Source organism: Watersipora subatra, chromosome 5, assembly GCF_963576615.1.
Source record: "Watersipora subatra chromosome 5, tzWatSuba1.1, whole genome shotgun sequence".
In the NCBI taxonomy this organism is placed as follows: Eukaryota; Metazoa; Bryozoa; class Gymnolaemata; order Cheilostomatida; family Watersiporidae; genus Watersipora; species Watersipora subatra.
This window is the reverse complement of record NC_088712.1, coordinates 13,822,907-13,847,075: the sequence shown is the minus strand read 5'-3', so window position 1 is coordinate 13,847,075 and position 24,169 is coordinate 13,822,907. Positions and strand designations below refer to the sequence as shown.

The following is a 24,169-nucleotide window of genomic DNA, read 5'->3' as shown; positions in this document are numbered from 1 at the left end:
AGCATTAACCTTGTCAAATAATGGAAACTTTTAAGCCTGATTATAGCCAAAGATAGCCATGCTCCAAGCCATGCTCATGTAGTATGTTCATGAATTCTCCCAACGATTAGCAGGGTGAATGTTTGTTATATTGTCCTACCTGTGGAAGCTTTTCTCTGGGCATTTTCTTGGATAATTGGAACATCCAAAAGCAACTCAGCAATTCTTACTAGTCCTCTCAGATGACTGTGAGCTTGATGAATAATGGTGAGATCGCTGCCAAAATAGTAATGAATATGAGTTCCATTCTGACTTAGTGATTTATAGCAAGATGGTATCCAAATTAATGACTCAAGCATCACAAAGTAGCAGTATTACACAAGCAGCTCCTTGGGCAAAGTTAAGGAAACCTTTTAAGAGAGAGTCAATCAGTTAATGAATCAAACAAGTTGAAGTTGATAGTAACTTGACAAACAATGATGTCTGCTGATTTGATTGTCTTCAATAATTTTTTCAAAGTGTCAAATATGGGGAAAATATGTTCACTATTGGTATGAAAACTTCTAGTTTTTACTATAAAGCCTTACAGCTGATATTTAGGAGTTCCAAGCCTATCTTTGATATTAAAAGTAGTAGAAAACTCACCTTAGTAGCAGCTGACACACCCTTCTCAGCTTCAGCCATTGTAAACTAATGATGAATCTTGCGGTCAGTCAAGCATAAGGTACAATATGATTACGTTGCGTCATGGCATTTAAGTCTGACAAGGCCACCAATGGGGCTAGCTATTATTGGCCAATCTAGGTATATATATCTATGGTTTGCTCTCATTGGTGTAATTATCCAATTAGCCTCATTACCTTGACTACAAACATGAGTTTTCAGAACGATTTTTTAATTCACATTCACCATTGGGTTTAATCTTAGAACAAGATTTAAATCCTAGAACATTACACGATTTGGAAATAACATGATTTTACCTGCTGCAAAAATCCTGGGTGACTGACTGCCTATCATTTTTCAGCAGAAACTAAAATTTTGGCAACTATCCCCAATATCTTGTATGATATGTAATTCTGTACAATGGTTATCACTACTTTATTCAAGGTATTGATTCTAGACTGAATAATAATTTTATGCCACTGCAGTCCAGAAGTGAGTTAATACAATGGAACATGCTTACACAATGAGCAAAGAGGCACACTGAAACATCATTTTTCTGTGGAGCGAAAGAAGTTTATAGGTTTACCATAATGACACAAGGCATATTTACTGACATGCTTATTGATGACATATTACATTTTTAAAATCAAAGGCTTATGTTATTTTAAATGTATCAGCGTAGGTCGCCATTAAGATGCCATTTTCTCTGGTTATGCTTCCTGATGTTATTGCTATCACCTGTTACACTTGTCAGCGCTATTACTGTCACCTGTTATACTTGACAGGGATATTGCCATCACCTGTTACACTTACTCCCGCCATTAGTATCAGCTGTTACACTTGCCAGTTCTATTGCTACCACCTGATACAAACACGTTCTACATATATACCATATTATTATTTTCAGTACTGTTTCCAGTGTGGGCTAACTAACTCGCCTTGACGAAACAATTTCTATTTTGTTTCCAGTTGCGTGACATACATGTAACTAATCAATCTTGTATGGATGGAAGTAGTCACCATAGCAACAGTGTACTGTCAGTCTTCTTTCAGTTACAATGCAGCGGTAAAGGTAAGCCAATGAATGAAATTGTTAGGTTCTTTATTGAAAAACCTACACAAAGATAAATTAAAAATATAATAATAATATTATGACTCAGAAGAACATTTTAAAAAGATCCATAATGACACTGATTGCACATGAGTGAGTAAAGGATAATATCGAGACTAGCCTTTGTTCCACTAAATTAAAAAAGTAATAAGGTTTACTGTTTGACTAGAATTGACAATATTGGAGCTAGCGGATGAAAATCTACAAAGTCTGAGAATAAGCTGAAACCATCACTGCATGGATCATTACAGGTCCTATGTAAGCCGAGACCTCAAGAATGGTTATGTACACATTGAGCAAATGGCGGCACTGGTTAAAGTACTAATTTACTAAAGACAATTTTACTAACTCTCATATAGTATGACATCCATTAGGAGGAATCAGTTACGTTGGCACCCATACAACAGCTAGCTATGAACTTCGCTCCATCTACAACAACGCAAACCAGGGTATAGGGTCAGTGTATTATGAAGTCTCTCAGCATGAGTGGGTGTTACAAGAGAGACAATGGCTGTTTGTAGATTATTATACCAACCCTGACCATGAAAATACTATATAGGTAGGCATGCATAATTATGGCAGTCTAAGGCATAGAGTTATGTCAAGGGAAAAACTTTCTTCATCTTTGTCAAGGGAGAAATGTTACTATTTTTATCGTTGTTTGTAATGATAATAATATTTACAATTTTAATGTAGTAATGAATGCTATATAATTATTTTAAAAGAAACCAAAAGACAATGCATTTGTACTATTTAAAAAAAAAGTTTTTGAGTAGAAATACGAAATGGTTCTATGTGTAATGGTTAGCCTCTGAACCTTGAATTCAATTTCTCCCAAGACAAGTTTCAATCGCAGTCAATGTGGTACCCGCTTCCATGCCTCCAAACGCTTTTTCTTACCGGCATCTATACATATCATTCTTCTAAACAGCTAATTTTTATATTCTATTCTCCTTTGAACAAATATTTGTACTAACAGCATTTGCAATAGCAAAGACTGAGTGTTTGTTTACAAATGTTGGCGGTCAGGAAAGAGCGGTTGTGAGCAGAGGCTAGCACAGAATTGTTTCCCTTTAACTAATAAAGATTCGGTATTCCAACTGCGTTAATAGAGCTGATCATGACTTAAACTTGTTGGGATGGAGTGAAAGGGCATAAAAAATAAATCGGGCAACCAAATTAGGGGATCGAACAAATTGTGTACAGTAATCAGTCTATTTCATAGAGTTAGTCAGTCTATTTCATAGAGCTAGTCAGTCTATTTTAAGGATCTAATGAATCATTTTCTTAATATTATAGCAGCATTCCATAGATGTGCCATTTTTATAGATGTAGCACCATTAGCAAAATACAGTAGACACTCCTACAATGTAAATATTTCATTCCTGGAACATTTACGCTAATAAGGATTTTATATTACCGTACTTTTCGGACTATTAGCCGCTACTTTTTTCTGATGATTTGAGCCATGCGGCTTATATAAGGGTGAGGCTATTCTGTGGCTTTTTCTTTCATCGCTAGGGCGCATTAACCATAATCTACGGTTAGTGCGCCTCTAGCGGTGAAAAAAAATGAAACAATGCCTAACGTTACTGTTCCGTTAGGCACTAGGTTAAAAAGCGTCGGTTAATACGAAACAGTGCCGTTAGGCACTGTTCCGTTGTGCTGGTGCTACAGCTGGTTAGACTGTAGTACCAAACCTTTTGAAAAGTCGTTGACAAAAATATTTTGCCTATGATGGTAATAACGACGCCTAAGAACTACTAAAGGTTGATGTTTATCTCTATGGCTTAGAATGAAGTGATATTCTAAAGTGATAACAACCGTTTCGGTAGCCGTTGGGCAAAAACTGTTCAAGTTAACGAAGTTGAGGATGAGTTATCTAAAGCAGTTTATCATTGTGTGGGAACGGACCAAACAAAACCGTTCGAGTTAACCATGTGTTCGAGCTATCCGAGGGCAAGTTATTCATGTTTGACTGTATCTATGGTCTCAGTGTCTGTTCACCAGTAATTCGGTCTGTCCAGCTATAACTATTAATTCTTGAGATGAAGAATCCGTATCGCATAAGATTTGATCTCGGAACACCTCTTTCACCAGGCAATGAACTAACCAATTGAGCTACGGGTGATGCAATGGGCCATCTGAGTGGTTATCTAGGTTAAAATAGCATAGTGACTCTGCATTACACCACGGCCAAAGTCACTAAAGCTTGTTTAAATTAGCCATTGGCAATGTGCCAGGTTAATGGCAAGTGGTAGGCAGCTACATTACCTCTCACTGTATATAGGCTGATTTTTTTATATTCATCTAGTATATTCCATATAATACAGATTTAAATGGAGATTTTCCAGCAATATAGAGGGTTCCCAGCCAACGAACGAGTTACGTTCCGAACGATTGTTCGTAAGGTGAATTTGTTCGTAAGTTGCTTCAGTGCTATATTTTGTATTATAATTTATGTTTAAAACCTATATAATTATATTGAAGGTTTATATCAGTATGTTTAAGGCTTGTATAAGTAACCTGTATTGGTTTGTACTGAAAAAAAATTTAATAAAATGGAGATAATACTTTGGTAGACGCTGGGCCATGACACTGCATTTCTTATTTATTGTATGTCTTGTCCTTTTTATTATATTGTTGTTTTAATCGTTATGCTATCACTTATCGTTGTTGTTTTATTTTTTGTATGTGTTGTCCATTTATTATATCGTTGTTTCACTCGTTATGCCATTGTTATATCTGATACACCGTCATAACACTTATTGTCACTTATATTGTTGTCATACCAACCGCTAGCGGTCCTATTTATTGACCTTGTTAGCCGGTATTCTTACCGTTTGCCGTTAGCCAGGACGGTTGATATTATCTACTATATAAACGGCAATCGTTGTCTGTCTATCTATATGTCTGTCCGCTTTATAGAGTAGCGTACTTTTCGGACTATTAGCCGCTACTAAGTATCTAGGGCGCATTAACGAGAATCTCCGGTTATTGCGCCTCATAACCTACCGTACAGGATGAATTTATTCGCGGAGTTATATTTCGCGAAAATTGTCTTTTCATGCATATTCGCGGATGAATTTATTCGCGGCTGAAAACTGCCACTCTCTAGGAAAAGTTAACTCTATTACGTTTAGCAATAGAGTTAACCTTACGCATGCGCGGCTGCGCGCATTGCGCGTTTCGTTTTCTATTTAGCTTACAACTACGAGTGGATCGTACTAAGCTATAAATTCTTTGTTGCATTCAGAGGTTTTCACGAATATTCACAGATTTGGAGGCCTTTGATGAACCAACAATTTGTGGTAAGTAATGAGTTTTTCACATTTACTAAATTAGTTGAATCTTACTTTGGTTCTTCGGTAAAACACAATATTCATGTTTTCCATCCCTACCAATTCATTATTTGTTTTAGTGTGAGAGAGATTTTTCATCATACACGGAAGAACAATGATTGCAAGGGTAGTGTATGTCATTTTTAGAAGATCACGAATCATTCAGGGAAGTCTAGAAATTCAGATAGAAGTGACCGCAGCTACTTACGAGGAGAATATATCTGATTTTAAAAAAAGAGCAAAAACGCCTTTACGAGCACAAATCTTTGGCCAGCCGGCAGAACTTTGCAATAGTAAGCTACGAGGAGAGTTCTGATGATAACTTCCTTACCAGCCATGTAGTAGCAAGAGAATCGCCTTTAACATCTACCCAAGACAGTGACAGCGATGTAGAGCTGCTATTACCAAGATAACTAGTCAGAAAGCGCCATTACACGCTAGTATTCACTTATCAAGCGTATCAGTTTAATTTTATTGCTCTAGACAACCGCAATATATACTAAACTGTTTATATTTACTCCATTCATCGTTTGTAAAATTTTATTTGTACACTGAAGTTTGTAATAAATTATAATATATCTATACATGAAATAAAATATATAATTTAATCATGTTTGCTGCAGCGATATCAAGGAGTTGTTGTCAATGAAGGGGTCTAGGTTGACTGGTTGCTTCTCTGCCAATATTCCTGCCTTGATGAATATTACTACTTGTCTCTAGTTTTCGTAATCGGAGTAGGTTGTTTTATTCTCAAACTGCAGTAAACACAAAAAAGAAAAAAATCTTAACAAGTGTCAATGAAGTACAAAAACAATAGCTGAAGTATTTAATGAAAGCGATCAGTTTTAAACAAAAGAATTAACTAATGCAGTTAATAATGGAAAAACGTATCTGCACTGCACATCAAATACATACCATAATGTCCAGATCAGAATCATGATCGTCCTCAACTTCGGTATTCGAGATTGATGGAGTTGATTTCAATGTATAAAGACTAGGAGAGCTTTTTTGCGATGATGAAGCCATGCCGAACTACTTGTAAAAACCTTGAATAATTTTGTAAAGTTTGCTGCAATGGCAATAAAACTCGAACCCCGGCGAGTATTTTAAAGAAGTTTTGGAACTCGGCTACGTTTAGTACTTCTGCCTAGTGGCTATTTTCGCTATGACGCCATTCTGCCTATCTTGTGACAACCTTGAATAATTTTGTAAATAAATTTGATGCATTGGCAATTGTGTGAGCTCAAAGCCTAGGCAATGATTTTAAAAATGTTTTGGAACTCACCTACGTTTAGTAGTTATATTAAAAACTAGCCTAGCGACTAGTTTTCAATTTGATGCAGTAGTTATTCTCCCTTGTGATAAAAAATAGAACTAATTATTCACGGAATTTAATAATTCGCGGAGTTGACTGTTCGCGAAGTCGCGAATTTTTATATCCATCGGATATTTTCATCCTGTACGGTATTCATCGTTTGCCGTTTTCACCCCAAAATGATGTAATAATTACAACTCTGTGGCTTTCTTTTAGCTACATGACACGCGATGCTTTTTTGTCCTCGACGTATTAGGGCTAATTTGTTTTCGGCAAAACGATATCGACAATAGACTCTCTCGATATTAGAATTTGGCGACTAAATTTTATTAATTCTATGAAACACGATGCCGTTTTTGTGAACCTCTATTTCTGGCTTTTCAATTGCTAAATCGCTGTTAAGGTCACTACTTTTCACGCGGACAATTGTATTATCTCGAGTAGGAGTAACATCTATATTCTCTCATCTTTGATCAGACAAAGACACTACAATATTTTATTTTTACATAACATATCGTCGTAGCAGTATCGTCGTATTCAGAGTTTTGGTGGATAGCTGTTGGTGAAACAGTAACTTTTTTATACACACACTTTTATGCAAGAATTGTTATTATTAATTCAACATATTCACGAATTTTATTTTGTTTTCTCAGTTTGTATTAATTGTATCGTTACCGAATCATCTCATATTGTAATCGTAGCAAAACAGGCTCGATTTAGCTATTACTTGCTAATTATTTCACTGTTACGTCTTAACCCTTTATAGTCGTTTTATTTTTAAAGATTATTTGACCTGCACGAAACCTTTTTTGTCATGATATGAAGTTTAAAAGTTGTTTGACAAAGTAAATTTAAAAACCTTCACATTTGTTTTAGGTAAAATGGCAAATGTTGTTATATGTTAAATACAAATCAATTTTCTGTTCAGTGTTTTTTTATTACCCGGGCAACGCTGGGTTGCACAGCTAGATGTATTAGCTTACACACCTTTCCTGTTAAATCTAACCAGTTAGTTTTTCGTAATTATTTTCACATTTTACAACAAACATTTGTAAGATTTATCGTGTAAGATTGCAAGTATCAGTTATTCTCCACTATCTTATATTTGCATACATTTACATATAGTAGATATTTAAATTCTCTTATTACATTTATAAACTTTTTATAATATAAGTTTTTTAAAGTTTGTTTCATCGTTGTTATTATTTCAACTTGCATTCTTTTAAACATAAATTGAGTATCGTGTTTGAAGTTTAAACATTCATTTTCCTATCACTGTTATTATTACTTGATTAGTTTCCAATCTTTATTATTAATATTATTCTTTTATTCAACAATTTTTGACAGACATTGTTTTAATAAAATTTCAACTACAAAATACTATGATATTCCGTCATATTTTTTAGTATCGTCGTATTCAAAGAATTGATGGATAGTTTCTGATGGGACAGTAACCTTTTTATACCCACACACTTTTATGCAAGAATTGCTACTATTAATTCAACATATTCATGATTTTTATTTTGTTTTCTCAGTTTGTATTAATCGTATCATTACCGTATTATCTTTTATTGTAATTGTTACAAAACCAACTTAATTTAGCTATTACTTGCTAATTATTTGAAATTTACATCTAATCCCTTTTACAATTGTTTCATTTTTTTAATTTATTAGACTGGCAGAAAACCTTTTCCTCAGGATATGAAGTTTGAAAGTTACAGTTGTTTGACAAAGTTTGATAAAACTTTACGGTTGTTTTTATTTTCTCAAATTATTTCAACTACACAAAACACTTTTCTCATGATAGGTTGGTTACCTATCATGTTTTCTCATGTTACCTATGTAGTTTGAATGTTAGAATGGCAAATGTTGTTATATATGTTAAAAATACAAATAGATTTTCTGTGCAAAGACTTTTTTTATTACCCGGGTACAAGTACAGCTTATGGTGTAAAATGTTGAAAAAATACTTTACCGAAGTTGTTTTCTCGCCTTGAAGCGGATTAAAATTTACATCATTTTATTTTAATGGGAAAAATTGTTTCAGATCTCGAAGTTCTAGAACTGATTATGTTCGAGAACTGAGGTTCCACTATACGTTATCAAAAGATATAGGTCGCTAAAAGTTATGAAATTTTAAATTTACATTGGTCTGAAAACCTTTAGTTGTTTTATTTATTTTTAAATCAGTGGTCCTGCACAAAACCTTTTCCTCATGATATGAAGTTTGAAAGTTGTAGTTGTGTGAAAAAGTTTGAAAACCTTTACAGTTGTTTTATTTTCTCTCTTAATTTATTTCAACTACACAAAACTCTTCTTTCATGATATGTAGTTTGAAAGTTAGAATGGCAAATGTTGTTATAAAAAATTATGTTAAATACAAATCAATTTTCTGTGCAAAGACTTTTTTACTACCCGGGCAACGCCGGGTAGCACAGCTAGGCTTGGGACCGTGGCGTCACTCGGGGATGCGCGGGTTACCTTTTTCGCCCCGAGTGCAGCAAGAGTCTACAGGCGCGGCTTTCCGGATGAATGAGTTGGTGAGTGCGAGGCGATTGAGTGCGAGGCGATTGAGTGCTAGGCGATTGATTGCGAGGCGATTGATTGCGAGGCGATTGGTTGCGAGACGATTGGTTGCGAGTGCAAGGTGATTAATTGCAAGGCGAGTGCGAGGTGATTGATTACGAAGAGAGTGCAAGGCGATTGATTGCGAGGTGGGTGCGGGCCGATTGATTGCAAGGCGATTGATTGTAAGTGCAAAGCGATTGATTGCGAGGTGAGTGCAAGAATGCGATTGTCAACTGCGAGGCGTGTGAAGACTGGTCAGCCGAGGTGGGGGCTCAGCGGCAAAAGTGCGCGATCGTCAACTGCAAATATAGACGGGTATGAACGGATGCATGAATCTAGACACATGAATCTAGAATATTTACTAGATTTTACACGCATCTAACTGTAAGACACATTGCAGATTTCCATTGTTCTCCCCAACATTGACATGTATATGTGCATGCATTCTTTGATCAGGACAACAATGTCGGTAGACTGTATATTTGGAGTTGTTTTACAGTATGAAAAACAACTCTCAATAAAACTATTGCTTTACGTAAATCTGTTCCCGAACACGGGTAATGCAGCTAGTTGTATATAAAGGAGTGTGCTCATTTAGTTGAGCAGAGCAGATAGCCATACACTCCTTGGCTAGTGAAATTTCCTTCTCGAATTAAAAGCTGAATGAAACTACACGCACTCTCTTCTCTTTATTTATTAGTCTGGATCGTGCCAAGTAAAGGTCGGCAAATCCCTTTAAGATATTCAAATCCCTTCAAATATTAAACACAACAAAGTAGTCTACCAGGGAATACAACACTTGATGTTACCTCATGACTTGCTGGAGGGCTGCCTTGTGAATTCTTTAGTTTTAGCTGATGTCTTTATTACATCAAACTCATTGTTGGCTAAAATAATATATTATAATTAAAATGCTGCAACAGGACTTGCGTGGACAACAAAAATAATATATTACAATTAAAATAGATATAGTTGTTAGAGAAGATTATAAAGATGTCTATGGTTCATTCATTCGATGCATCACTAGTTGCTGTTTAAGTTTGCTTCTGTAATCACATACACATACCTTTTGAAGAACTTTTGCTTTTGACGTGCTTGAAGGATTTTGATTGAGAAGATTTGGCTGATGGAGAACAGGATGGGGCCGCGGTAGCACCATCTCCAAGGATGTCTGTAGACTTGGTTCTTCTCAATTTGCCTCTCGTTATTTCACCAAACATCTTTCTCACAGAGCCTGCAAGTACGTAACAGTCCGGTAGACGGGTTTAACCAGGTTTCTCTAGGTTTTATAACAGGAACATGGCACATTATGTATTGTGAAGTTCTTAAAACTTCACTTATAAAAAGCGGCAACAACTGTGCTGACTAGAAGAGAATAAGGCTTCTACTGGTGATGCTTTAATTGTGTAACTTTATTACTATATGTATCTAACATCAGCATCTGCCGTGAAGTCTGTAATAGACGATATTAAGATAAAACTACAAGTTAACCTTGATAGAATTAAATGCAATTACATGATATAATTAGCACGATAATAAAACGTATGAATGAATGTATGATTTAAGCCAAATAATAACAATAATATTCAAGAAAGTATAGAAATATGCATATGCGGTTGACTGACCTTTTGCCTCCAATGTCAGGCACATTGTTGAATATAAGCTGAATATAGAATAATGAAATATGATCGAAGCAAAATATTGATATGTTGATTGCATGAAGGCAAACAGTAAACTAACTAAGAAAGAGCAAAAACTGCTGATCTGGTTGTACGGTGTTGTGACATGGTGTTTTCTCTAAATTTTATTGGTGTGTGTTACATCCGGCCATATTTATGAATCAATTGGGACCGGACACGCCACGCCACAAAGGTCAGGGGTTGGCTTGACCACCCACTGGCAGCAATAAAAAATGAGGACAAAGGCATGACGTCTGTGGAGCCATCTCAGGTCAAATATTTCCTTCACATGTATTGATCAACTATTCCTGACATTGATCACTTTCCTATTAATGCAGACGGTGTGCCTATAGAAATTTCATACCCTGAACCAGGGTCAGGAACCTTTTAGACTGAGAGAGCCAAAAAACCCACATGTTTCAAAATTTAATTCTAGGAGAGCCATATGTATATTTTAAATCTCAAAAACATAAAATGGAAAAAGAAAACCACCAAATTTAGTATGTTTGAAAATAAGAAAACTGGATTTATTTTTTTCGTTTATTTTGTACTAACTAACCATTTTGTTCGCAATCGAATAAAATATATTCGATGTTTGTTTACAACGAATTGCTTATTTTTTCTAAACAGGAAAGTCTTTTCTGCAAAGTAAAACTAATAACAACATTTTACAAGTCTACAAGAAGGCAGAACAACAAAATGTTTTACAAAAAAGCAGTACTACCAGTTCTTCGTCTACCTGTATCTATGGTCAAGGTTAGAATAAAAGAAAACTTTTAACGATAGTCCAACTCGTGACATTCGGATTGGTATACCGATGCTGTAACACCTGCACCAATCGATCGCCTTTATGTATACGTTAACAATTGCACAGCTACCTATTCTGTTTTGTCGACACATTTGACGATCTATCACGACGAACTAAAATTTTATGGAAGTTGTATATAGAATAGATATAATGCTATACGTGCGTCGTTTTTTCTTTCACAAGTGCGGTGAGATTGAGTAACATTCAAATCGAAATTGAGAACTTGTTCGATTTAATGCTTCACGGCATATAGAATTTTTTACGTAGTAGGACGCAAAGCTTGACATAAATCCTTTATGTTATCTGGAATTTATATTATAGGAGGTATTATGTTCATTAAATTAATAGCAAAATTATGGATTATTCTTCCACTGATTTATCAAAGAGCAAGATACAATCATCAAAAGAACCACATATGAATTGAGTGAGAGCCATAGTTTCCGATCCCTGCCTTGAACAATACATGATCAATAGCAACTGAATACAACCACCCATACCTAATGGCTTGAGTGGTTTGTCTACTTGGCTATTGTTCTGCTTGCTCCATTATTTTGTTTAATTTTATCATATCACTAGTTTCAACAGCGTTGAAGAAGTTGGAGAAGTTGAGTATGATGTGGGTTATGGTGCACGAATTGAGAATTATCTTCTCTTCATTTCCAGCCAACATTAGCAATGGAGAATATGACTCACTGCGTGATTTTTATGCTACTTTTAGGCTTTGTTTTAGGCTTTGGCGATAGTGTGCACGGGCCTAAACAGTTTTACTTTTTACTAGCGGCTTTTATCTATAGTAGTGAGAATATGTTCATTTTCATATAAACAATTGTTTGTATAAAGCACTGTTGTCATCGTCATTCAGAGGCCAATCTTGTGAACTCAACTAGCTTGCATTGGAAATAAATAGAATTTAATTGAAACCATTGATTATAAAACTATTTCAGCCAATCAAAGATGCATTGATTTTATCTCTACCAGGGTAGAGACGCATTTCCAATGTGAGACTAAGAAGACATTTCATTAGTGTGTGTAGCCAGACATTTAAACTGCGCAAACCAAACCAAACTCACCAAACCCAAATAAAGATTTAGGTGCCTCTTCATCGGAATCGTCCCTGCCAACAGGAGGATCTGGTAGCCTCACTTCCTGTTGCGGAGACTTGGCAGGGAGGAGATAATGATGGTTTTCCTGGAAAGGATGAAGTAATAATATATAACTGGCTGTATCACAAAGTTCTACACAGTAACATTAAACTTTGCAAGAAAAATTGTTATTAAAAAATTGTTAAAACAGCATACAATAGCATAAATAGTGAGTTGGCATCATACAACACACAACTAGTTGTTTCAGGTTGAGATCAGCTCAAGTAACCCTGAGAATCTTAATTTAATGGGTCATAGAACTCGGGCTAAACTGGGCAGTTTATGATTACCTCTGTTCTGCTTGCTGCATTGAACTCCGCATTCAGAATCTCTGCCTCTGCTTCAATTTTATTGAATACCTCCAAAGCTAATGCAAGCTCATGCTCTTTGTCACTCTCAGAGAGAGGCTGGTTTATTGGCTGCCCATCAAGTGTAACATGCCAGATCGTCGCTGTACATAGAAACCAACTCGAGTGTGAGATTATAGAATACATAGCTGCCATAGTGCATATATGTTTTTTATTTGAAAAATAGCTATGCTTTTTAATTCAAAATACTTAAACATTCTTTTCCTTAGAACATCGATATTCACACTTTCAAAAAGATAATTGGGTTCAACCAATCAAATCCTGCACGTTTGTTGACTATGCCAATCATGACAATGCATAATTTATGCTAGGCTTAACCAGGTTATGCAGACATAAATAACAATAGACCAATCAGCAAGGACTGCTTGCTACGATAGACTATGGCTGTCTGGCAGAAAATATCGCTAACAGAAGTCAACTTTTCAACAAACCCATAACAGAATTCCACTACGCCTCAATAGACCAATAAAAGAACCACTTTGCTAGATTAGATCAATAACAGAAGTTCACTATGCCTCAATAGACCAACAAAATGGCTTGCAACAAAAATAGAAGCTTTCTAGTGTTACCCACAAATTTCAGCACAACAATTCATTATAAACTTATAGCTATTGTGAGCTTTACCATTTCATTGTTAAACATCCGGGCATCACTCCGAACTGGACAGAAATCCTAAAGCAACAATACCCGGACAGCGAGGTATAACATACAAGCATTAACTTGAATGCCTTTTGCATCAATATGTGCTGGCCAACATATATTAAGAAGCCAAACACATTTTGAACATCATAACTAGCCGAATTCCCAGGGTTGCACGGGTGTTAGAAAACTCCTTATAAACAGTGGCAGGTAATATAGTTGCCATTGGTTAATATCCTAGCTAATCCTAGTTAATATATAGCTAGTATCCGTATTGCTAAACTCACTAATAAGAACCTTGAGAGTGAGCTTTTAGCGGCGTTGCGCCGACCGCAAAGTCGCCATGTGTATTTTAACCCAGATAATTACTCATATCGTCCAATGAATCCATTTTATTCCAAGTAGCTTAACCCTTTGAACCCTAGCCATTTTTGTCAATGCATGTCAGTATCCCTGGACAATTTGTCCAATGATTAGAAGTTTTTAAAATTTTATTAAATCTATCTAAATGTGCTTATAATACAATGATATTTGGTAAAACAACAATGAAATAGTTGAGCAAGCCACTGCAAATCTCAACAGAAAAAAAAACAGTATTTCATCATAATTCAGGCTAAAACTATAAAATTTCGTACGATTTTAAAAACTAATAAAAAAATTTGCAGTAGAATCATATTCAACGAGCACATGTTTATTATCATTTCATGACTCAAAATATACTGGATAATTATAGTTAGTATCATAAAACTCTTCATTTTCATCACAATCATTTATAACCTACCAAGGAATGAGTCATACTGATTTGTTCATGATATCGTTCTAATAAGATTTGTTATTATAATAAAGGGAGTAGATCAAGATATTTGAAAACTTAGAAATGGAAGTGAAATTTCTAGTCTAACACCCTGTGCAAGAATTAATTTTGATTGGGTTACGCTGTTACTTAGAAACTGTTTTTGTAAACAAAGCCATATGAAAGCCAGTATTTCGGCCATTAGGGTTTATGACACACCCTACGCAATGCCGGAATACCGGCCTTTAGGGTTCAAAGGGTTAATGGGTCAGTTTGTCGCCTTGTGAACGGGAGGTTCCAAGATCAAATCTTCAGCGATACAGGTTTTTTGTTGCTAGATTTTAATCGCTATAAAATTATGCAATCAAAAGAGACACTGACACCGAATGACGATGACCAGACGATGACAAACTTTGAGATTTACATGTATATATATATAGATACCTACAGCCTCCTAAAAGCAAAGGCAAGAGCTAAGACTATCCTCAACAATGCACAATGTATCACTGATGGAAACGGATTAACAGATTCGACACAAGCATCTACATGTAGAATAATAAGTTTCTACCAGCACTCAGATAGATCTAATAATGTGAGGGTCATCACGCAATCTTCACTGTAGTAAGAGCCGTGTTTGTCTGTCCGAATATATGGTTGAAAGTTGAAAAAAAGATTGCATTTTACAGGATTTGAACCAACAATTTTTATCACAGCAATCCAACACTCCAACAATTGTGCCAATCAACCATCAATTAGAATAATTGGACAGATAGTTATTATCTGCACCTGATGATCTCTCACAGCACATTAGACTAGACTGCCAGTGTAATAAGTACACTAAAGCCATCAGAATATCCTGATTAACAGACTCACATGGTTGGTGCCGAGCTCCTTCATTCTCCAGCATCAGCTCTTCATTGACAGGCTCATAGACACCTGCTTGACTTGCCATGGATGATGTGCCTGTCATATAGATATTAAGTAAACTAACATGCAAGGAAAGATAAGTCATATTACTAACCGATAACATGCTTTTACAGATGCTTTGATATTTAGTTGTATCAGCCAAAAGTACAGACAAGAAAATGTCCTAATTGATGAGAGTTTACTGCGGTTTTCTGTAGGATACCCTGGCTCTCTCCAAAGTTTCATTTATCACTCTACCACTGCTTGAGTGTTTGTCAGATGGATGGAGTTTATCACCAGCTTTCGAAGCAGACGGACAATATACAAGATGTTTGAGCTTTGCTATCAGTTTTCTTATTTGTTTTGCTATCAGAACATGAAATCAGTGAGAAACAAACTAAATCAGAAGAATACAGCCAATCAAAGACTTCCTCACCATGTCTGTCCAATCAAAGGCAGTAGATTACAACGATGGGTGACTCTACTTCTAGTAGAAAAACTGGATAAGGTTGTTGAAAAAGGAAAAACACAGGGTGGGTGTGGTTAAGTTGTCAGAACTTACAAAATTTTGATAGGCATGATTAATGTTCTGTAAGGGCCAAAAGCCAAAAGAGCAGACAACACAAAAAATTTTGATTGGTCAATTTGACAAGCTTGCATCAGTTCTGTCAAAAAGCTTTTAATTTAATAGGAAACTAGCATTAGGCAAATTAGCCTTATCTCTAGTAGTAGCTTGAGATTTCCTTCCTTTTTCAATGCAAATTGTTTTACGACAAAAATCCATGAACATGTTCACTGGGGACAATTGTCTCTAATGCACCCGAAGACGAATTCTTGAGTTTCTAGACAGACAGAATTTGGCATATTTATAATAAAAATGAAAGTTCTGAGATTCAATCGAGTCTGGTATTGCTTGAAGTGGGTCTGATTTTGTATATTAAATAGTGAGTGAGCCCGTCATGAGTCTGATCTTATCACTCTTCTGTCCCATGAAAATTATCCTAGGACACTTATATTTCGCTAGTATTTAGTTTCGTGAGAAGCATACAAAGTAAAATTTCACTGCAACTTAATTTCGCAGCTCTGATAAGTGCAAAAATATAGTGATGTGAAAATAAATGCAGTGCAACAAACATAATTAGATTCCTCAGGTTCGGTTCACCGGTAAGAAAATTTCTTTCAATTTGGGACTAGTTTGTAATTGTGAACCGCAGGTAGAATTGTGTGGCCGAGATCGATGATTCAATTTGATAGCTTGCTGCCATTTGTTTCTTGGACTATCAATGAACAAAGCTATTTAATTCCGCGTTTTCGCTCATTCGCTATGATAGTTTAGTTTCGCTCATTCGCTATGATAGTTTAGTTTCGCGAGAGGATGACTCCGCGAAAACGTGAAAGTTAGATGAGGCGAATACATAAGTGTCCTTCTATCCCATGAAAATTAGTTAATGTCACAGAACCTCGCTCTCATTATACTAAAGATTATTCTTCAACTTTAGAATTGGTCGAGTGGTGCAAATAGTAGTGTCAGTTTTGCAAGCTAAATGCCATGGGTTCAAGACCAGCATAAAGCAATCTTTTACAAGGCGGTTTAGCTCAGTGCAATGGTTTAAAGTCTTTTTACCATATAAGCTACAAAGACCGGTAGCAGAGCCGCAGGCTATCAACGGTGAAATGTGAACATACACGCCAGGTAGGTGTACTACTGTCGAGTAACATACACGCCAGGTACTGTCGAGTAACATACACGCCAGGTACTGTCGGGTAACGTCGGGAGATCAACGCAAGAGTTCAGCGCTGTTCAACTTTCTCAAAGAGCCGCAGGCAAAACCTTTACAAAATGCACTGTACAGATGAAGGTCAGCACTTTCGCAGAGGCCATTTTATGTAATCACCATCAACGGAGCTTTATGTGAACATAAGCCAGTAAGCCTAGCGTCACAAGTGTTTTGTTGCGCGAGATTACCACTGGGGTCTCGATGCCGATGAGGGAACCACGCTTAAAGCGAGATTACAAAACTAGAGTTTTATAATAAGTAGATGATATAGCAGTGATCGACCTTTTAGCCATTTGAAAACAATGTATGTACCAATCATTCAGAATATGAAATACCTGTTTTTACTGGACTCGCTCATATAAGAAAAGAAATACATTCCCATTACCTGTGGAGGAGTGACTTGTATCTCCACCGGGATTGTCATTTATTATCTCATAGCTGATTGTATCTCTACAGCCGACAGCATTTGGTTCTGGCAGCACCCTATTGGACATTCCTGCTTGAGATTCAGTGCTGACTTGCCTTGTATCTGAATTCATAGAGCGTTCACTGACTGGCTGCTTGCGGAGAATGTGTGGTCTGGGAATATCTGGGATAGGAGGAGGCTCACCCGACCCTCTCTCAGCGGAGCCATTTGCATCTGTATATAAGGTTAGAGTTCCTTTTATAGGTTGAGCTGGTACCGAGATACAGATACAATACAATTCTCCTACATAACTTTAAAAATAGCTTTAAATAATAATATTAATAAGTGTTAATAATAATATTGTTAATGAATACTGATAATACAGAGCTCTATTCTTGTAATCTACAACATGAATTCAATGCCAGAACTTTCGTCGATAAAAATCTGTTTACATATCCATTTTGATGGGCCGAATTTTCTTCACTGATGCTGTAGCAACGACTAACGATTTCGCGAGCCATTAATATAAACCATTTAACTAAAATTAACCTATAAGTCAAAAGATCATCTGAGGGAAGATAACAAACCAAATCAAAATCAGTAATTTTTTCATTGTCTTGAGCACAAGCATTGACCTGAGAGGATAAATCCAAACAACCAGCCTCTAGTTAATTTATTTTCGACTACTGCAGCGTAAAAGATCATAATGTGTCACGAAGGAAATTATTACTAAAAGGCGTCTTTTTTAACTTTATTTATCAGCAATAACTTTATCAGCAATTGGTCAGCTCTCTGTTCGCTTTTTGGGTCATAAAGCGCTAAGAGTAAATACTTGCGCGATTATTTCTTAGTCAATCAGTTGGCTAGATCCGATTTGCTAGGTAGAATGTCATGGGTTCAAGCCCCAAACAAAGCGATTTTTTTCTTGGATCAGCACAATTATTCTGAGGCCTTGGAAGGCGGCCAAAAGCTTCGTGTATCTTTTTGCCATTCCAGCAAGAATATACATGTTGTGTTCATTAAAACAGGCCCAAGATTTACACTAACTAAGTGTACAAATACATTAAAAGAACTTCTGAACTACTGTATATGTCGTATTGTGTTAAAGTGACATTCTGCGCCGTTGTTTGAAAGCTTGCCTCAAGATTTTGTAAACGTAAAAATAGTGCCGCGACTCGTAAAAGGTAGAAAACCGCACCTCTAGTCTATAAAGGTAGAACTCACCAGCTCCGTGTACAGCAGCAATGTGCGGGTCTACTGGCAAGATAGCCTTGGTTCTCACCCTCGCACTGTTGGATGGCTCGACATTCTTTTCTTTCTCATACAAGTATGTGGAGGTAACTCTAGGTGACTCAGGCTCTATAATATTATTACAAACAGCCGTTACCTTCATATGCTACTCACAGAAATTTAAACATTAACTAAAACCGGCTTAGTGCATTCAACTATACAAAAAACATATTTTATAAAATAGTTTCAGTGTTCCTACCTCCATTGTGGGGCGGAGATGCCCACTGCCCTGCTAAATTATAATGATCTGGACCACTGGAGTGTCTATCACCTGCTTTCCCACCTGAAGGATCTGAAATAGTGTCATCATGGTCCGATTTGTCTCCCCCTGCATTTTGCTTTTCACGGGATGTTGTTGCAGTGTGTCTTGTTATGGTACCAGTGTTGCCTTGATCAACAGCATCCTAAATAAACATATTTAAAATATTGAAAACTTAAAGAAAAGCTAAAAGATCGATACGTATTCTAAAGATTTGAAAAATGACATCTTTACAATTGGGAATTATCTACACCTGCAATGAGTTTGGTAGAATATGAAACCATAAATATTTTTCAATAATAAAGACTTCTATTTTATAGGAAGTTTTTTCAGTTTCTCAAACTAGCGAGGTAGTAGGAGTTGAACACGATGACATAGTGTAGTTGAAATGATGGTATTTGCCAGCATTCTATTCTTAAATAGACCTCTCATGATGATGTTCATATCATTTCGTTTAAAAAAGACTGATGTTTATGATAAATAATGTGATGTTATTTCAGCCTGTTGAATCATCAACAGAAAATAATTGAATTCCAATAACACATGCAAATAAAAACAACTAAAAATTACCATTTTAATTAACTAATTATTGCTCAGGAAACATAAAACATCAAAGTAACACAATGACCAAGTCAGTTTTGATCCATTGACATGCTTAGGATTGCATTTTTTTAAAACAGCTGAAGATCGTTATAAATATTTTAATGTTTGTAGGCTATTATGACCAAAATCTTGCCTTACAATAAACCTGTTCGATATATGAAATGTTTATTGGTTTCATTGAAAGGTCATCAAAAGAAAATATTCATTAACATATCACTGAAAGTGGTGTGTAGAGGATAACTACAAGTTAATGAATATGCAAAGGACTACACAAATACCCCCTTATACAATGGATAGGGTAACCTGACATCACTCTCACGCACTCATAAAATTTATATCTGAAAGGAGCACTAAATATAATTTAGTAGTACCTCTGCTTACAAAACTAATTCATTTCATAAGCAAAAAGTTTCCTGAGTAAAAACGCATTTTCCCTATAAATACCCTAATCTGTTGCTGTTGCCACACAAAACTCAGCCATAATATTTATATAAATAATATATAATGGTGAAAAATCTAACAAATGCATGTCTTGATTAGGTTATTGCACAATAAATAGAAAAAGTACACATGGAAAAAAGAACGGAGAAATAATGAAGAAAAGCTATGAATGATATGTTTGTTTGCCAACTGATATGGTGTTGGCCAACTAGACTAGGATAGAGGTTCACTAAGATTTGCTAGCAAATAAAACTGAGTGAGATGCATTGTATGTACCTGTAGAAAACAAACGGGCCAATGAAATAACAAGATGTTAGTGAATGTCAGCTAATGGCAGAGCAGCTCAACAGCTTTAGCAGCCAGCATCGCAGTTCATATTTAGAACCATGTTTAGTGATTCGGAGCAATATTTTCATGTAAAGACGTTACGTCACTTGGACATTTCGAATGCGGTCTTTGTGAAATAGAGTTTCTACTGCATCAACTGCTCTCATATAGATATATGAAACAGCAAGCATCCTCATGCAACACTCCTAATAAAATGTAAAGAGAATAAGAAATCGCGCTCTCCTAAAACAAAAATAAAGTTACATCGTAAACAGACCGATTACAGTAGACCTGAAGAAATGCAAGTGACTCACCAAGCTGTCGCTGTTTGGCAGACGACCCTCTGCCCCATGGTCCCCACTCATTTCAAAGTTATGCAGCAGCTCATTGTTATACATGGCGTTTTCATATTCCTCTGCACCAGTCAGCACAATAGAGCTGCAACAATATTTAAATTAGCATTTAAGAGTTGCCTATTCCTGACTAAAAAGGGGCACAAATCCAAACCGGGTCTAATCGAAGACCAACATGGATGAGGGTTGAATTATCACAAAACATAGAATATGGTTGTAGGCAAAAGAATGCTTTTTAATAAATAAACAACTTCCAGCTCAAGTTTTTAGCAGTTGAACAACTAGTGCTTCCTCTAACTAGTACTAAAAATTTTACCAGAAGAATGTAGAGACATTAATACATATTTTTATAAATTTTGAATGATTTGAATAAGCCAATAAAATTTCACTGCTAAATTTAAATATCATGCTTAATTAATTTAATAAATCTATTCTATTTTCATTTATTTTTTTTTAAATATGAAACCCTTCCACTTTACGGATAGATCTTAAAAGCTGCTTCAACCTTGGAGAATCTCTGAACCCGTTAAATATTTCTCTCCAGGGCGTAGCATTTGAATGAGATATTATAGCTCTGTTTTTGTATGCCAGCTAACATAATAGGCCCAGCAAGTAGTTTCAAAACACACTACTGATGTCACTTTAACCATCTTCGCCATTAGATTACCGCTCATTTTAAAAAACTAGAGCCACCAAGTTACTACTATCAAGATATGTGAATGGTTGCCATACAACTATGTGAATCTTTACTGTAATAAGAACTGTGTCATACATTGCCACGGTTAGAGGTTGAGATAAAATATTAAGTCTTGCAGGATCAAACCAGTAACATTCGGCTAAGCAGCCTCGCCACACTACCACCTGCGCAAATCGTTTGCCTTGTATCATTCCAGAATAATTGTGCATGTACTTATTCTCTGTGCTTTATCTACACCCCTGACAATCTCTCACAGTACATTAGACTGTCAGGGTACTAGGAACTATAATTTAAGGTAGTAGTAATTAATTGATCTCCAATTATTACACGAACTGACAACTTCTACTAACTAGAGGAGAAACCTTAGAAATGCATTCTTCAGCTTTCAAGCTTTCAAGTCACTATGTTATGAACCATGTTTAGACTGCAAACAGAATTAAGACATTTTCTAAAAATTTTCATGATGAAAACGGAAAAGATTAACGCTGACGATCTCAGCCCAAATTTATATCGTTCTGATACGAAATTTTTACTGAAAAAAACAGTATACGCTATAGATATTTTCACCAGTTCATGTCTAACAAAAACACTCGCTAGGCATGATTCATGGTGATTCTTGAGCCAGAAATGTCTATAATAATTTATTGTTGCCTAGTATGACATGCAGTAAAAGAGTATTTAAAGGCTGACTTGCAACAAAATTCACATTACAGTTATTTGGTATCAAAAAATTCACCATGTTTTAATCTGTTGTGTTGTAGGTGCAATATATGTGGGAATGTGATTACAAGCTCTTAAAAGCTCAAAAACGAAAAGCCGCCGTAGATTGGAATCAGTTTATTTCTCCGACGTTGTCATTACATTTGGTTATTGTTTTGTCACGGAATGTTCTCACGTGAATTGAAAGGCCAATAAAAGGCTCAATATAAAACTTCTCGTAGCACTAGTTTATGACAAACACTTCGGGTTTTACCGAAGACCCCGTATCAAATATAGATGCTCGCTACTTTACAGTTTTGTTTCAGCTTGGACTAATCGTCTAGTCATAATCTGATCATGTGACCCATACTTCGCGAATAATTTCTGCAACATTTTTCGATGATCACAGGTGACCAACAGGCTCGTCATGTTTATCAGACAATAATATATACTCCTTCCAGCTAAGGTTAAAAAATTAATCGAATCTTTACGGTAGGTTTTGAGATATCAGTGCTGAAAGTGACAGCATTACAATGACAATAAAATGAACACGTAAGAATGATAGACATGGTTTTATGGAATGCGTGAAGTATATTTGTGAAAATATTTTGACGAATGAGGTTGCATGAAAGTGTAAACAGAAGTCATCTTGTACAACTACGTCCCATTTGAGCAGTTTTGAAAAGAGATTTTAATCTACAGCAGTCTCGTGATGGCGGCAATTAACTGTTCGTTTTTTTTTAGCTTTTAAGAGCTTGTAATCACATTTCCACAAATTTTGCACCTACAACACAGCAGAGTAAGACATGGTGAATCTTTTAATACCAAATAACTGTAACGTGAACTTTGTTGCAAGTCAAACTTTAACAAAATACAGACAGAAGTGAGAAGCTTTCAAAGAAGATGTCATTGTCTGTGATCTCGGTCCTGCTCGACAAGCTCAACAACTACTAGTTTGATGGAGCGACCCAATGAGTGTCAGTAAACTACTATTAACATAGTTATGGTTCCAAGGCTAAAACTGCCCACTGACTGAAACCGCGAGGATAAAATAGATACTGTAGAGCTGCTCTGGAAGTGCTTAGAATAATTTCAAGAGTATATCCAGATGTATTAAAACGATTCGTCACAAAAAATCGATGATTCACAGACTGATTGTTTCCCAGCAACGCCAACTTTTTATTAGTAGCGCTATTGTATGACTACATCTGATAAAGAACATTTTGATTGTTTTTGTTTTAAATGCATTAAATATCGTGGGTCCATAAAGAAATTGATTGGCCGATACTTAAAATAAAAAACCCTAGAATTACAAATCACTATCTGACCAAAACCTAAAATTTAAAACAAACACGATTTACTCTAAACAACTATGACCAGCATGAAAAAGATCGACCAGTGTAAACGATAAATCGCTAAAACATCATTGGTGTCTACATTACCATTGCCTGAACATTAGAAGTGACAAAGTCACTCATGATAGCCAATCAGTAGATTGCTTGAATACTAGCGAGTCTTTTTTATTATTTATTTTTATTTATTATTAATAACATGAAAAGTGAAAATTATTTGGAACTTGAGTAAACCAAAATTCCTAAAACCTTTGGAAGGATGCTTTGAAAGGTAACATCCCTAAAACTAACATTGAAATGATCGTCTCTAGTAGTTAAAGTGCCCTTACATCACGCTGACACATACTGTACTACACTAGTTCCTTTTCAAAAACTATATAAACTCACTCAGAGCTTTTCTTGTCGTATTCAATACCCAAATGATATTCAGTATACAAACGATGGAACATCACAAAATGTCTCATCATTTACGCATGTTGCACTTCATAGCTCCGCAACTACTGTTTGGCAAGCAGTAAATTTTATATTATCTGAAAGCCAAGAAAATACTGCATCAATTAATTCAAAGAATTTTATAATGGGAGCAAATGTGCATATGTAGTGGCATCAAATAACTCTAAATGTCAAATTATTATTTATGGACACACCCATA

The 24,169-nt window shown here is 35.8% G+C and overlaps 2 protein-coding genes across 4 annotated transcripts in view; one reads left to right on the top strand and one right to left on the bottom strand.

Moving 5' to 3' along the window:
- Nucleotides 1–24,169, top strand: part of LOC137396947 (arylsulfatase B-like) — a 258,649-nt gene that overhangs the window by 91,801 nt on the left and 142,679 nt on the right. The gene's annotated exons all lie outside the window — the stretch shown is intronic.
- The window catches only part of LOC137396946 (uncharacterized), a 47,260-nt gene continuing 24,831 nt past the window's right edge, over nucleotides 1,741–24,169 (bottom strand). For all 3 annotated transcript variants that reach the window (XM_068083232.1, XM_068083233.1, XM_068083234.1), the window contains 10 exons: nucleotides 20,731–20,854; nucleotides 18,986–19,190; nucleotides 18,721–18,855; nucleotides 17,476–17,730; nucleotides 15,280–15,369; nucleotides 12,897–13,057; nucleotides 12,535–12,652; nucleotides 10,044–10,211; nucleotides 9,787–9,864; nucleotides 1,741–2,182 (listed from right to left, as the gene is read on the bottom strand). In XM_068083232.1, coding sequence (XP_067939333.1) covers nucleotides 9,788–9,864; nucleotides 10,044–10,211; nucleotides 12,535–12,652; nucleotides 12,897–13,057; nucleotides 15,280–15,369; nucleotides 17,476–17,730; nucleotides 18,721–18,855; nucleotides 18,986–19,190; nucleotides 20,731–20,854 — 1,333 coding nt within the window. In that variant the 3' untranslated portion in view covers nucleotides 1,741–2,182; nucleotide 9,787. The remainder of the gene's footprint in view (nucleotides 2,183–9,786; nucleotides 9,865–10,043; nucleotides 10,212–12,534; nucleotides 12,653–12,896; nucleotides 13,058–15,279; nucleotides 15,370–17,475; nucleotides 17,731–18,720; nucleotides 18,856–18,985; nucleotides 19,191–20,730; nucleotides 20,855–24,169) is intronic.